Source organism: Physella acuta, unplaced genomic scaffold (assembly GCF_028476545.2).
Source record: "Physella acuta isolate Inbredline_101_S28 unplaced genomic scaffold, ASM2847654v3 ptg000582l, whole genome shotgun sequence".
Classification (NCBI taxonomy): domain Eukaryota; kingdom Metazoa; phylum Mollusca; class Gastropoda; family Physidae; genus Physella; species Physella acuta.
This window is the reverse complement of record NW_026732101.1, coordinates 527,604-542,830: the sequence shown is the minus strand read 5'-3', so window position 1 is coordinate 542,830 and position 15,227 is coordinate 527,604. Positions and strand designations below refer to the sequence as shown.

General features: G+C 39.4%; 1 protein-coding gene across 1 annotated transcript; it reads right to left on the bottom strand.

Moving 5' to 3' along the window:
• Nucleotides 1-368: 368 nt before the first annotated feature.
• LOC131947098 (methionine--tRNA ligase, mitochondrial-like) lies at nt 369-14,380 on the bottom strand. Its single transcript, XM_059308186.1, has 14 exons — nt 14,238-14,380; nt 12,493-12,668; nt 11,271-11,386; nt 11,043-11,114; nt 8,894-8,980; nt 8,509-8,637; nt 7,537-7,642; nt 5,239-5,366; nt 4,760-4,872; nt 4,503-4,602; nt 2,229-2,340; nt 1,703-1,894; nt 1,286-1,517; nt 369-730 (listed from the first exon to the last, which is right to left on the bottom strand). Exons 2-14 carry the CDS (start codon nt 12,656-12,658, stop codon nt 580-582), a joined length of 1,704 nt encoding a protein of 567 aa, XP_059164169.1. The 5' UTR covers nt 12,659-12,668; nt 14,238-14,380; the 3' UTR covers nt 369-579.
• Nucleotides 14,381-15,227: the final 847 nt, after the last annotated feature.

Sequence of the window (15,227 nt, the reverse complement as noted above, 5' to 3'; positions counted from 1 at the left end):
TTTTTAGTAAAAAAAAAAGTGAGTCTAAAATATTACTGGTGGGTTACTATTATTTCTATCCATAATCCTAATCCAATCCCTCACATTCTTAACATATTCCTACATGTCTCTAAATTACCAAATCCTTTTGTCTATTTACATGTAACCTTTTTATTAAGCTACTGCCCCGCCCCTACCTGCATGCCTCCTGTAAACATTATACCTCAAAGACCCAACACAATACAACAACAAGATTACCACTTCAGTCTTCAAAAATATAAACTTGTGTTAATATATGGAATGCCCCAGCCTAAGTCCCCCAATAAAACCTCCAATTTGGAGGTGTCACATTAAAAAATCCCCATAAAATAATTTTTGATCTGAACCGATATAATACAAAATTTATTTGAAAAACTTTGAAAATCACAGCATACTTGTTAAAGGCATTCGACAGATTCTTACAGACATTCAAAAAATTATTACAATAATTACATTCTACTAATTATTACAGACATTCTACAAGTTGTTATGGACAATTTGCCGTCTCAGTAAGCATGTGTTTTTTAGCGATGAAACCATTGACAATATTCCACCAAGATTTTAGTTTTTAGTTAAATCACCTGATGTGTCCAGGATAATTTTTTTCTGAAGAATTTCTTTTGGTCCCAACTTTTTGTACCCGGATAGTGCAGGGGTGCAGGCATTGCTGTAACTCCGCTCATTCTCAGGTACCCCTAGTCTGTTCAAAAGTCTGAAAAATAAAATAAGACATCATGCTTTAAAAATGGTATACAAAGATTTATCTGAACATAAGACATCATGATTTAAAAATAGTATACAAAGATTTATCTGAACATTTTTTTAAGATATTTAAATTAACTTTTTGGCAAATCTATCTATCTATACACTAACGTAAACTTGAAAAATGAATTGAAATTAAAATGTTAAAAAAAAACAATTTAATTAAAATGTAAAAAACCAATTGAACAAAAAAAGAAAAACCAATTGAATAAAAAAGCTAAAACCAATTGAACAAAAAAACAAAAACCAATTGAACAAAGAAAACAAAAACCAATTGAACAAAAAAACAAAACCAATTGAATAAAAAAACAAAAACCAATTGAACAAAGAAAACAAAAACCAATTGAACAAAAAAACAAAAACCAATTGAACAAAAAAACAAAAACCAATTGAACAAAAAAACAAAAACCAATTGAACAAAAAAACAAAAACCAATTGAACAAAAAAACAAAAACCAACTGAACAAAAAAACAAAAACCAATTGAACAAAAAAACAAAAACCAACTTTTGTGTGATGCTAGGGATGATGGGCTGCAGCAGAATGCCACAAACTCTCAGCGTTTCCATAGCAACGTGTAGAACAACATGGAGGTGAGCTGTGTCTGCTGGGTCCGTGGACTGGCTCAGCTGCCAGGGTTGGTGCCCCTGCACTAAGGTGTTGGCCCAGTGCAGGTGAGAGAAGATCAGGCTGATGCACTTACCCAGGTTCAAATCCCTGTACAGGAAATCTACTTGCTCTGAAAATTATTTTTTTAGAGAAATTTTTGTTATGGAGCAAAGGGTTTAAATTTTGTTACCTTATATAAAATTCATAATGCTTTAGAATGGAAAATTATTCTTGTGTCATTCAAGATTTTGAAATTTTAACTGTAACGCACTGTCACAAAAAGCTCAAACTTAGCACAAATTAATTTTTGGGCACCTGCAAGGTCATAGGTCGACTTGAAGAACTCTCTCTCCTCTACTGTCAAAAATTCAAACATGTGATCTGGGTTCAAGGCCACAAAGCTTTGAGTCTTGTTGACAGAGGGCGCTGTCAGTCTCCCCAAAAGGTTGCCCAGCGTGTTGGCCAGGTCAGTGTTGAGTCTCTCCACCATTCTCTTCTCACTGTAGGCTAGGTCAAAGAAAATTTGGTCAGTTATCTCCCTGTAACACTTTGTTCCAAATATATTCTATTTCTTCTTAAATCTATTTAACTAATAAATTATCTAAAATTATTTTTATTTACCAAATGGCCTGCCATACTAAATTATATTTGTTCAGTAAAGACATGTTTACTTAATGGTGTATCATACTATTTCTGCTCAAACTCTGTAACACAAATCGTTTCTGGAAATGACTTGATCTAATTAAGTTTACATGACTTATGACTGTGATCATGTTGACTGAGTGACTAGTGCAAGAAATGACCTTGCACGTTCACCATGGCAACCATGCTGTAAACTCACAGGAATCCGACTCTATGCTTCCTTCTTTCAGTAGAAAAAACCTCAATCCATCCACGCCAAAGATTTGCATTTTGTCCACTGGATCAATCACATTGCCCAGACTCTTGGACATCTGGTAGAAAATATTTGAAATAGTGTGCAGTCAGTTATGTCAGGTAGTGTGCAGTCAGGTAGTGTGCAGTCAGTTATGTCAGGTAGTGTACAGTCAGTTATGTCCGGTAGTGTACAGTCAGTTATGTCCGGTAGTGTACAGTCAGTTATGTCAGGTAGTGTGTAGTCAGGTAGTGTGCAGTCAGTTATGTCAGGTAGTGTGCAGTCAGTTATGTCAGGTAGTGTGTAGTCAGGTAGTGTGCAGTCAGGTAGTGTGCAGTCAGTTATGTCAGGTAGTGTGTAGTCAGGTAGTGTGCAGTCAGTTATGTCAAGTAGTGTGCAGTCAGTTATGTCAGGTAGTGTGCAGTCAGTTATGTCAGGTAGTGTGCAGTCAGTTATGTCAGGTAGTGTGCAGTCAGGTAGTGTGCAGTCAGTTATGTCAGGTAGTGTGCAGTCAGGTAGTGTGCAGTCAGTTACGTCACGTAGTGTGCAGTCAGTTATGTCAGGTAGTGTGCAGTCAGTTATGTCAGGTAGTGTGTAGTCAGGTAGTGTGCAGTCAGGTAGTGTGCAGTCAGTTATGTCAGGTAGTGTGCAGTCAGTTATGTCAGGTAGTGTGCAGTCAGGTAGTGTGCAGTCAGTTATGTCAGGTAGTGTGTAGTCAGGTAGTGTGCAGTCAGGTAGTGTGCAGTCAGTTATGTCAGGTAGTGTACAGTCAGGTCGTGTGCAGTCAGTTATGTCAGGTAGTGTACAGTCAGGTCGTGTGCAGTCAGTTATGTCAGGTAGCGTGCAGTCAGTTACGTCAGGTAGTGTGCAGTCAGTTATGTCAGGTAGTGTACAGTCAGGTCGTGTGCAGTCAGTTATGTCAGGTAGCGTGCAGTCAGTTACGTCAGGTAGTGTGCAGTCAGTTATGTCAGGTAGTGTGCAGTCAGTTACGTTAGGTAGTGTGCAGTCAGTTATGTCAGGTAGTGTGCAGTCAGTTATGTCAGGTAGTGTGCAGTCAGGTAGTGTGCAGTCAGGTAGTGTGCTGTCAGTTATGTCAGGTAGTGTGTAGTCAGGTAGTGTGCAGTCAGTTATGTCAGGTAGTGTGCAATCAGTTATGTCAGGTAGTGTGTAGTCAGGTAGTATGCAGTCAGGTAGTGTGCAGTCAGTTATGTCAGGTAGTGTGCAGTCAGTTATGTCAGGTAGTGTGCAGTCAGTTATGTCAGGTAGTGTGTAGTCAGGTAGTGTGCAGTCAGGTAGTGTGCAGTCAGTTATGTCAGGTAGTGTGTAGTCAGGTAGTGTGCAGTCAGTTATGTCAAGTAGTGTGCAGTCAGTTATGTCAGGTAGTGTGCAGTCAGTTATGTCAGGTAGTGTGCAGTCAGTTATGTCAGGTAGTGTGCAGTCAGGTAGTGTGCAGTCAGTTATGTCAGGTAGTGTGCAGTCAGGTAGTGTGCAGTCAGTTACGTCACGTAGTGTGCAGTCAGTTATGTCAGGTAGTGTGCAGTCAGTTATGTCAGGTAGTGTGTAGTCAGGTAGTGTGCAGTCAGGTAGTGTGCAGTCAGTTATGTCAGGTAGTGTGCAGTCAGTTATGTCAGGTAGTGTGCAGTCAGTTATGTCAGGTAGTGTGCAGTCAGGTAGTGTGCAGTCAGGTAGTGTGCAGTCAGTTATGTCAGGTAGTGTGTAGTCAGGTAGTGTGCAGTCAGTTATGTCAAGTAGTGTGCAGTCAGTTATGTCAGATAGTGTGCAGTCAGTTATGTCAGGTAGTGTGCAGTCAGTTATGTCAGGTAGTGTGCAGTCAGGTAGTGTGCAGTCAGTTATGTCAGGTAGTGTGCAGTCAGGTAGTGTGCAGTCAGTTACGTCACGTAGTGTGCAGTCAGTTACGTCAGGTAGTGTGCAGTCAGTTATGTCAGGTAGTGTGCAGTCAGGTAGTGTGCAGTCAGGTAGTGTGTAGTCAGGTAGTGTGCAGTCAGTTTTGTCAGGTAGCGTGCAGTCAGTTACGTCAGGTAGTGTGCAGTCAGTTATGTCAGGTAGTGTGCAGTCAGGTAGTGTGCAGTCAGGTAGTGTGCAGTCAGTTACGTCAGGTAGCGTGCAGTCAGTTACGTCAGGTAGTGTGCAGTCAGTTATGTCAGGTAGTGTGCAGTCAGGTAGTGTGCAGTCAGTTACGTCACGTAGTTTGCAGTCAGTTCTACCAATTACTCCACTGACCTTGACATTATCGACCAACCAATGAGAGTGGACGACAAGCTTTTCTGGCGGCTTGTAGCCTGCTGCTATTAAAAAAGCTGGCCAATATACAGCATGGAACCTGAGGAGTATAAAAAATTTAAAAATTCTACTGTTGTCTTTACAGTGCCTCTCTACTGAGGCTGGTGAAATAAAACTCAGTCTAGCAGTGCTATCAAAAAATTGTTGCTATGGCTACCAGTAATTAACCTGAATGGACCAACGAAAAAAATTCTTACTTTAAAATATCTTTGCCGATGATCTGACAGGAGGGAGGCCAGGGGCCCCAGTTGGTGTTGGGGTAGCCAGTGACCGTCAAGTAGTTGACCAGTGCGTCTAGCCAGACATAGATCTGGAGAGTTAGGTAGAAATGTGACGTTATACAAGCTGGCACATGTCAGACTACTATATAGCCCTGTTAGGGAATATAGCCCTGTTAGGGAATATAACCATCATAGGGAATAAAACCATGTTAGGGAATATAACCCTGTTAGGGAATATAACCACTTTAGGGAATATAACCACTTTAGGGAATATGACCACTTTAGGAATGTGACCACTTTAGGGAATGTGACCACTTTAGGGAATGTGACCACTTTAGGGATATGACCACTTTAGGGATGTGACCACTTTAGGGATGTGACCACTTTAGGGAATGTGACCACTTTAGGGATATGACCACTTTAGGGATGTGACCACTTTAGGGATGTGACTTAACTGTTTGAGTGTCATCATTAGGCACTGGAATTCCCCAAGGGACACGACTTCTGTCTCTTGTGACTGACAAATCTGGGAGACTTTGAATCATGTGTCGCACGATGGGTTCAAAATGATGTGGTACTATAGCTGAAGCCAAAAAGTTAAATGATGTGGTACTATAGCTGAAGCCAAAAAGTTAAATGATGTGGTACTATAGCTGAAACCAAAAAGTTAAATGATGTGGTACTATAGCTGAAACCAAAAAGTTAAATGATGTGGTACTATAGCTGAAACCAAAAAGTTAAATGATGTGGTACTATAGCTGAAGCCAAAAAGTTGAAAATGATGTGGTACTATAGCTGAAGCCAAAAAGTTAAATGATGTGGTACTATAGCTGAAACCAAAAAGTTAAATGATGTGGTACTATAGCTGAAACCAAAAAGTTAAATGATGTGGTACTATAGCTGAAGCCAAAAAGTTGAAAATGATGTGGTACTATAGCTGAAGCCAAAAAGTTAAATGATGTGGTACTATAGCTGAAACCAAAAAGTTGAAAATGATGTGGTACTATAGCTGAAGCCAAAAAGTTAAATGATGTGGTACTATAGCTGAAGCCAAAAAGTTGAAAATGATGTGGTACTATAGCTGAAGCCAAAAAGTTGAAAATGATGTGGTACTATAGCTGAAGCCAAAAAGTTAAATGATGTGGTACTATAGCTGAAGCCAAAAGGTTGAAAATGATGTGGTACTATAGCTGAAGCCAAAAAGTTGAAAATGATGTGGTACTATAGCTGAAGCCAAAAAGTTAAATGATGTGGTACTATAGCTGAAGCCAAAAAGTTAAATGATGTGGTACTATAGCTGAAGCCAAAAAGTTAAATGATGTGGTACTATAGCTGAAGCCAAAAAGTTAAATGATGTGGTACTATAGCTGAAGCCAAAAAGTTAAATGATGTGGTACTATAGCTGAAGCCAAAAAGTTAAATGATGTGGTACTATAGCTGAAGCCAAAAAGTTAAATGATGTGGTACTATAGCTGAAGCCAAAAAGTTAAATGATGTGGTACTATAGCTGAAGCCAAAAAGTTAAGTTCAAAATGATGTGGTACTATAGCTGAAGCCAAAAAGTTAAATGATGTGGTACTATAGCTGAAGCCAAAAAGTTAAATGATGTGGTACTATAGCTGAAGCCAAAAAGTTCAAAATGATGTGTACTATAGCTGAAGCCAAAAAGTTAAATGATGTGGTACTATAGCTGAAGCCAAAAAGTTAAATGATGTGGTACTATAGCTGAAGCCAAAAAGTTAAATGATGTGGTACTATAGCTGAAGCCAAAAAGTTAAATGATGTGGTACTATAGCTGAAGCCAAAAAGTTAAATGATGTGGTACTATAGCTGAAGCCAAAAAGTTAAATGATGTGGTACTATAGCTGAAGCCAAAAAGTTAAGTTCACAATGATGTGGTACTATAGCTGAAGCCAAAAGGTTGAAAATGATGTGGTACTATAGCTGAAGCCAAAAAGTTGAAAATGATGTGGTACTATAGCTGAAGCCAAAAAGTTGAAAATGATGTGGTACTATAGCTGAAGCCAAAAAGTTGAAAATGATGTGGTACTATAGCTGAAGCCAAAAAGTTAAATGATGTGGTACTATAGCTGAAGCCAAAAAGTTGAAAATGATGTGGTACTATAGCTGAAGCCAAAAAGTTAAATGATGTGGTACTATAGCTGAAGCCAAAAAGTTAAATGATGTGGTACTATAGCTGAAGCCAAAAAGTTGAAAATGATGTGGTACTATAGCTGAAGCCAAAAAGTTAAATGATGTGGTACTATAGCTGAAGCCAAAAAGTTGAAAATGATGTGGTACTATAGCTGAAGCCAAAAAGTTAAATGATGTGGTACTATAGCTGAAGCCAAAAAGTTGAAAATGATGTGGTACTATAGCTGAAGCCAAAAAGTTAAATGATGCGGTACTATAGCTGAAGCCAAAAAGTTAAATGATGTGGTACTATAGCTGAAGCCAAAAAGTTAAATGATGTGGTACTATAGCTGAAGCCAAAAAGTTGAAAATGATGTGGTACTATAGCTGAAGCCAAAAAGTTGAAAATGATGTGGTACTATAGCTGAAGCCAAAAAGTTGAAAATGATGTGGTACTATAGCTGAAGCCAAAAAGGTATCAAAATAGGGTAGTATAAGTAAGGTAGATTAAAAAATATAATTGGTATAGGCTAGATCATTTGAATAATTATTTTAAATATAAAAAAAAATTAGTATATAGAATAATTGGGTAGATTGACAGAAAGATTTCAAAGACCTACAGCAAGAGTTGAGCCACAGGGTCAGGGCTTGTTGAAACTCTGACAAGCGGAACATGTAGTTGTTCTCTTCAAACCACGTCACTGGGTGACCACTGGCCTTGGAGATCTGTGGGGAGACATTGGGTTGGGTCAGTGTCTGGGCGTACACACACACAGTCTGGACGTACACACACAGTCTGGACGTACACACACACACAGTCTGGACGTACACACACACAGTCTGGACGTACACACACACACAGTCTGGACCAACACATACACACAGTCTGGGTGTACACACATACACAGTCTGGATGTACACACACACAGTCTGGATGTACACACACACAGTCTGGACATACACACACACAGTCTGGACGTACACACACACAGTCTGGACGTACACACACACACAGTCTGGACGTACACACACACAGTCTGGACGTACACACACAGTCTGGACGTACACACACACACAGTCTGGACATACACACACACACAGTCTGGATGACACATACACACAGTCTGGACATACACACACACACAGTCTGGGTGTACACACACAGTCTGGGTGTACACACACAGTCTGGACATACACACACACACAGTCTGGGTGTACACACACAGTCTGGTTGTACACACACACACAGTCTGGACGTACACACACACAGTCTGGATGTACACACACACAGTCTGGACGTACACACACACACAGTCTGGACATACACACACACACAGTCTGGATGACACATACACACAGTCTGGACATACACACACAAACACAGTCTGGGTGTACACACACAGTCTGGGTGTACACACACAGTCTAAACTTACACATACACAGTCTGGACATACACACACACAGTCTGGGTGTACACACATACACACAGTCTGGGTGTACACACATACACACAGTCTGGGTGTACACACATACACACTGCCTACTTGCACACACCAACAGACCCACCACCACAATGTTAAAGCCAACCTGACCTTGACAGTTGAGCCGTCAGGAAGAGATTTATCCTCCACATCGAGGTCGGAGAGGAAAGCCTCGTCAGACACCGAGTACCAGCCCGCGTAACTACTGGGGTAGATGTGACCTCGCTCATACAGCCTGGTCTGAGGAAAAAGAAAACTGTGACGCTACTCTAGATGAGTTACCATGGTAACGTCTACCTGGGCACGTCAAATATACCATGAGGGCACATTGAAGTGACTGATCACAAGTACAACCTGCTCCGTATTATAATGCACAAACTGAACAACCAACATATACCCCACACATAGACGACCCACATATCCCACACACAGACTCCCCACATATACCCCCACACACAGACACCCCACATCTACCCTCACACACATCCCATCTTACCCAGAATGCCTGGACAGCCTCGATGTGAGCTTGCTCTGAGGTTCTGATAAACCTGTCGTACTGAAGACCAGCCGCATCAAACATGTTCTAGAACATAGTAGAAACATTGATCAAACAAATACTGAAGACCAGCCGCATCAAACATGTTCTAGAACATAGTAGAAACATTGATCAAACAAATACTGGAGACCAGCTGCATCAAACATGTTCTAGAACATAAGGAAACATTGATCAAACATATACTGGAGACCAGCCGCATCAAACATGTTCTAGAACATAAGGAAACATTGATCAAACAAATACTGGAGACCAGCTGCATCAAACATGTTCTAGAACATAAGGAAACATTGATCAAACATATACTGGAGACCAGCCGCATCAAACATGTTCTAGAACATAAGGAAACATTGATCAAACAAATACTGGAGACCAGCTGCATCAAACATGTTCTAGAACATAAGGAAACATTGATCAAACAAATACTGGAGACCAGCTGCATCAAACATGTTCTAGAACATAAGGAAACATTGATCAAACAAATACTGGAGACCAGCCGCATCAAACATGTTCTAGAACATAGTAGAAACATTGATCAAATACTGGAGACCAGCGGCATCAAACATGTTCTAGAACATAGTAGAAACATTGATCAAATACTGGAGACCAGCCGCATCAAACATGTTCTAGAACATAAGGAAACATTGATCAAACATATTCTAGCAACAAAATAGAAACATTGATCAAACATATACTGGAGACCAGCCGCACCAAACATGTTCTAGAACATAGTAGAAACATTGATCAAACAAATACTGGAGACCAGCCGCATCAAACATGTTCTAGAACATAGTAGAAACATTGATCAAATACTGGAGACCAGCCGCATCAAACATGTTCTAGAACAAAATAGAAACATTGATCAAATACTGGAGACCAGCCGCATCAAACATGTTCTAGAACATAGTAGAAACATTGATCAAACAAATACTGGAGACCAGCCGCATCAAACATGTTCTAGAACATAGTAGAAACATTGATCAAATACTGGAGACCAGCCGCATCAAACATGTTCTAGAACATAGTAGAAACATTGATCAAACAAATACTGGAGACCAGCCGCATCAAACATGTTCTAGAACATAGTAGAAACATTGATCAAACAAATACTGGAGACCAGCCGCATCAAACATGTTCTAGAACATAGTAGAAACATTGATCAAACAAATACTGGAGACCAGCCGCATCAAACATGTTCTAGAACATAGTAGAAACATTGATCAAACAAATACTGGAGACCAGCTGCATCAAACATGTTCTAGAACATAGTAGAAACATTGATCAAACAAATACTGGAGACCAGCCGCATCAAACATGTTCTAGAACATAGTAGAAACATTGATCAAACAAATACTGGAGACCAGCCGCATCAAACATGTTCTAGAACATAGTAGAAACATTGATCAAACAAATACTGGAGACCAGCCGCATCAAACATGTTCTAGAACATAGTAGAAACATTGATCAAACAAATACTGGAGACCAGTCGCATCAAACATGTTCTAGAACAAAATAGAAACATTGATCAAATACTGGAGACCAGCCGCATCAAACATGTTCTAGAACATAGTAGAAACATTGATCAAACAAATACTGGAGACCAGCCGCATCAAACATGTTCTAGAACATAGTAGAAACATTGATCAAACAAATACTGGAGACCAGCCGCATCAAACATGTTCTAGAACATAGTAGAAACATTGATCAAACAAATACTGGAGACCAGCCGCATCAAACATGTTCTAGAACATAGTAGAAACATTGATCAAACATATACTGGAGACCAGCTGTATCAAACATGTTCTAGAACATAAGGAAACATTGATCAAATACTGGAGACCAGCCGCATCAAACATGTTCTAGCAACAAAATAGAAACATTGATCAAATGTAAACTTTTGAACAAAAGTAAATATTATTTTAATTGTGCAAAAGTAAACATTTAAACAAAAGTAAAATTTTATCTTTAAACAAAAGTAAATATTTATCTTTAAAAACAAAAATTAACATTTATCTTTAAACAATTAAAAACATTTTTTTACAGTAGTGAGATTCAGCTATTAAAAATAAATGTGTTACAAAAAAAATCTTACTATAAATTGTTTCGCTATCTGTGAAGTAAATTCTTCTGGCTCCAACTTTTGAGTTGCTGCTGCTTGTTGGATCTAGGGAGGTTAAAAACATGGACAGGAGAGTGGAGTTAGGGACATGTAGGACATGATGCAGGACATATTGGAGGACATTACAGGAGAGTAGAGTTAGGGACAGGACATGTAGGAAAGTATTAGAAAGTATTGTAAAAAATATTCAAGGTCACTTACCTTGAGTCCATGCTCGTCTGTGCCCGTAGAAAAAAATGTGGGGTTTCCTTTTAATTTATTCCAACGTGTGACGACATCAGCGAGTAGACAAGTGTAGAGGTGGCCTATATGTGGGGCTGGGGAAACAAGTGTAGAGGTGGCCTATATGTGGGGCTGGGGAGACAAGTGTAGAGGTGGCCTATATGTGGGGCTGGGGAGACAAGTGTAGAGGTGGCCTATATGTGGGGCTGGGGAGACAAGTGTAGAGGTGGCCTATATGTGGGGCTGGGGAGACAAGTGTAGAGGTGGCCTATATGTGGGGCTGGGGAGACAAGTGTAGAGGTGGCCTATATGTGGGGCTGGGGAGACAAGTGTAGAGGTGGCCTATATGTGGGGCTGGGGAGAAAAGTGTAGAGGTGGCCTATATGTGGGGCTGGGGAGACAAGTGTAGAGGTGGCCTATATGTGGGGCTGGGGAGACAAGTGTAGAGGTGGCCTATATGTGGGGCTGGGGAGACAAGTGTAGAGGTGGCCTATATGTGGGACTGGGGAGACAAGTGTAGAGGTGGCCTATATGTGGGGCTGGGGAGACAAGTGTAGAGGTGGCCTATATGTGGGGCTGGGGAGACAAGTGTAGAGGTGGCCTATATGTGGGGCTGGGGAGACAAGTGTAGAGGTGGCCTATATGTGGGGCTGGGGAGACAGGTGTAGAGGTGGCCTATATGTGGGGCTGGGGAGACAAGTGTAGAGGTGGCCTATATGTGGGGCTGGGAATAAAACAAAAACTTGTGACACGCCACATACAGTGTGTGTGATACACAGGCTATATGTGTGTGTTTAAATGTGAGTGTATAGAATGTGTGTGTTGCACCAGTTGTCTACTGTCACATGCTGTTATAAACACACAAGACGGTGGTCATGAAGAAACGCAACGACAGGTGTTGTTGAAATTTTGATTTTATGAAAAAGAATTTTTAAACATTATCACTGTTGCGATTGAAGATGTAAAAAAATGAAATAGTTGGAGGCAGAGACTGGTTAAAAACAAGGCGGGCGAGGACAGCTAACATTTTATTGAATTTTTAATGATAATATTGAATAATATAATTATAAGTTCAGTATACATTGTCTATCGCCACATACTATTTACAAATAATTTTTTTATTGAAACATACGAAAAAACTGTACCAATATTGTAATTGAGAATTAGTTTTTATACCAATCCAAATACTTTGTTTACCTACCTGCGTTGACATAGAATATTGGGGTAGTGACAAAGAAAGGTGAGGATAGTTTTTCTTCTCGTTTTTTGACATGCTTGGTGTGACAACAACGAAACAAAATTGTGCGGTTATGTAACATCAGCTGCGAGGCCAACTGCCATGTTAGACTAGTGACTGCTTTACTCATTGTCTCTTTTCTGAAATAAAATAGTAAACAAGAATTAAAACAAAAATTAAAGTTTATGTGTATATTTAATGACTTCAAATCAGTTCAAAATTCTTGAATAATAAAAAATAAATAGATCTAGTAAATAGCAAAAAAAAATCGTTATAAATAGTTTAATAATACTTTAAAAACGAAAAAAAATTTCAGGTCTAATCCAAAACCGAAAGTAACTAACTAGATCTAGATCTACTAGGGTTGGGGTTAGGGACAGAGTTAGCACTGACATTAGCCAGCCATGTGTGTATTTAGTTAACTACCTGTAACCTGACACTCCTTTTTAAAAGAAGATTCTATTAATTATCCTATTTTTTATCGGACACCACTCAGGACCACTGGTATAAAAATTCGGTAATCTATCGTTTTAGGTACGTAAAATCGCCTGCGGCTAGTAATGTACAAAAAGTTAACTCATTGTCAAGGGTTTAATCGAAGTATAGTATATCGTGATATATTTGTGTCAAATATTATAGATAAATGAATAAAAACCTAAATCAATGGCTAAATATATCAATATTAGGCAAGAAATTATCTTTAAACAGCAGTGTTTGCTAGCAGGATTTGCTATATAAAAAGTGGCCATCTGTAAGTTAGAGTGGCTTCCCCTGAATCTTGCGCTATAAGTTTACTATAAAAAACAAGTTAAATAAAAAAGTCTAGTGACATTTATGCGCAATTTCCTTATGTTATCTAAAAATAGCTCTGACGAATAATGCTGCGGTGCGTTCAAGCTAGAAGAACGATCGGTTTGTAGGTGTTTATGTAATTTTAAAATTTGTGACCAAACGAGAGGATATTTTTGAAAACTTTCTTTGGCAATATTATTCTAAATTATGGCAGGAATCGATTGGTACATGTTTCAAGTCGCTAAGTGGTCTGGTTGCCGAGATATGGGCCAAAAACTGAATTTTTTGGAGGTTTTTTGGCTTTTCCGGGAAATACATGAAAGAAACCCGGAATTTTTATGGCCTATGCTCATTCTCGTAACTTGCTTAACATAATTGCTTTTGAAACTAGTCATCGATACTGCTTCGTTGAGGAGGAGATACGACTTAAAGCCCGGACACACATTCATCCATACATTCATCCATCCATTCCCAGAAATGACGAGTTAATAAACGCAATTCTCCAGAATGGAAATTGCGCTAAAAATAAACAAGATGGCTGCTATAGTAAATGAGCATGGTTGCATCTGTTGTAAACATCGCTAGTCTTCATTTATTACTGAAAAGTTTTAATTCAACTGTTTAAAAACAGGTAGGCCTACATAAATGAAACAAGGGAACATTTTTGTATTTTTCAAAACATAAATCCTCCTCAAAATGTGAAATAATTATTAAAATTTAAGGAGTCACCTGTTTTTCACATTACTAGTCGCGGGCGATTTTAGTATTTTACGTACCTAAAACGATAGATTACATCATTACCCGGTACCGAAAATTCCCCCAATTTTCTTCTTTCTGCTTCAGACGTTTAAAAATATAATTAAAATAAATAAGAGATAGATCTAGATCTAGGTCTAGATCTACGCCGGTTAAAATACTTTATTATTATGAATTTAGGTCTCTTGAAATTTCATTTTTTGTTGTAGCTGTGCACTAAGATAAAAGTAATAAAGCTGGCATCACAATTGTGAACAGCCAGCAACTCGAAAATAACAAAGTTTCTCCTTTCGCTTTCAGTTCCAATTTGGTCACACTAAATGTCGTAAAAACCAATGTTCGAAAAAAAAATATATATAACAAATACAATATCACAACCACAATATTCACTTCCGTGAGTTAAAGTGCTATTAGAGTTAATTCAAATGCTAAATCTGTCAGATTTAATTGCTGTGGTGATTAAAAAAAAACGTTCGTGCTTAAATAATACTCTGACTTGTTCCGTAGCTAGGTCTAGATCTAAAATCTAGATCTATTCGTAATTCACTGTGATTTCTAGCTGTAGGCCTATGTGTAATAATAAAGAATAAACGATAATGTCGTCTATTGGGGAGACTACTAGATCTCCATGAGTGCTGTCGGTGTGGAGGTTTCTTACCGATATACGGACTACACAGTTTTTCTTGCGGGGGCAGTGTTTCTTCCAGACTTTTTTCTCCGGGGGGGGGGGGGGGGGGCACCTGAAATCTTCGGGGGGGGGGGGGGGTAAACTTTCTTCGGGGGGGGGGGCGGACACTGTTAAAAGTATATATTTTCTATAAAAATTACATAAATTTCATTTCGTTTCGGGGGGGGGGGAAGGCGGTAAAAATATTTCGGGGGTGGGGGGCATTGCCCCCCCCCCGAAGAGATGCCTGGAAAAAAACTCTGTGCGGGGGTCATCCATAAATGACGTCACGCTTTTTTGGACGATTTTTACCTCCCCCCAACCCCTCCGTCACACGTCGTCACAAAAAGCCAGCCCCCCCCCCCCTAAAATGACGTCACACCTCAGCCTACAACCCACCCCCCTCAAAATTGCTGTTGAATTTTTCTTAAACTTCGATATTTTTCCAAAATTTTATCAGAACTCCGTCAACATAGAGTATTTT

Coding starts and splice junctions, on each gene's coding strand:
- LOC131947098 (XM_059308186.1), bottom strand. CDS start 12,658: ATGAGTAAAGCAGTCACTAGTCTAACATGGCAGTTGGCCTCGCAGCTG. Junction 7,643..8,508: donor CTGACGGCTCAACTGTCAAG/GTCAGGTTGGCT, acceptor GTCTCCCCACAG/ATCTCCAAGGCCAGTGGTCA. Junction 2,341..4,502: donor GGTTGGTCGATAATGTCAAG/GTCAGTGGAGTA, acceptor ATTTTCTACCAG/ATGTCCAAGAGTCTGGGCAA.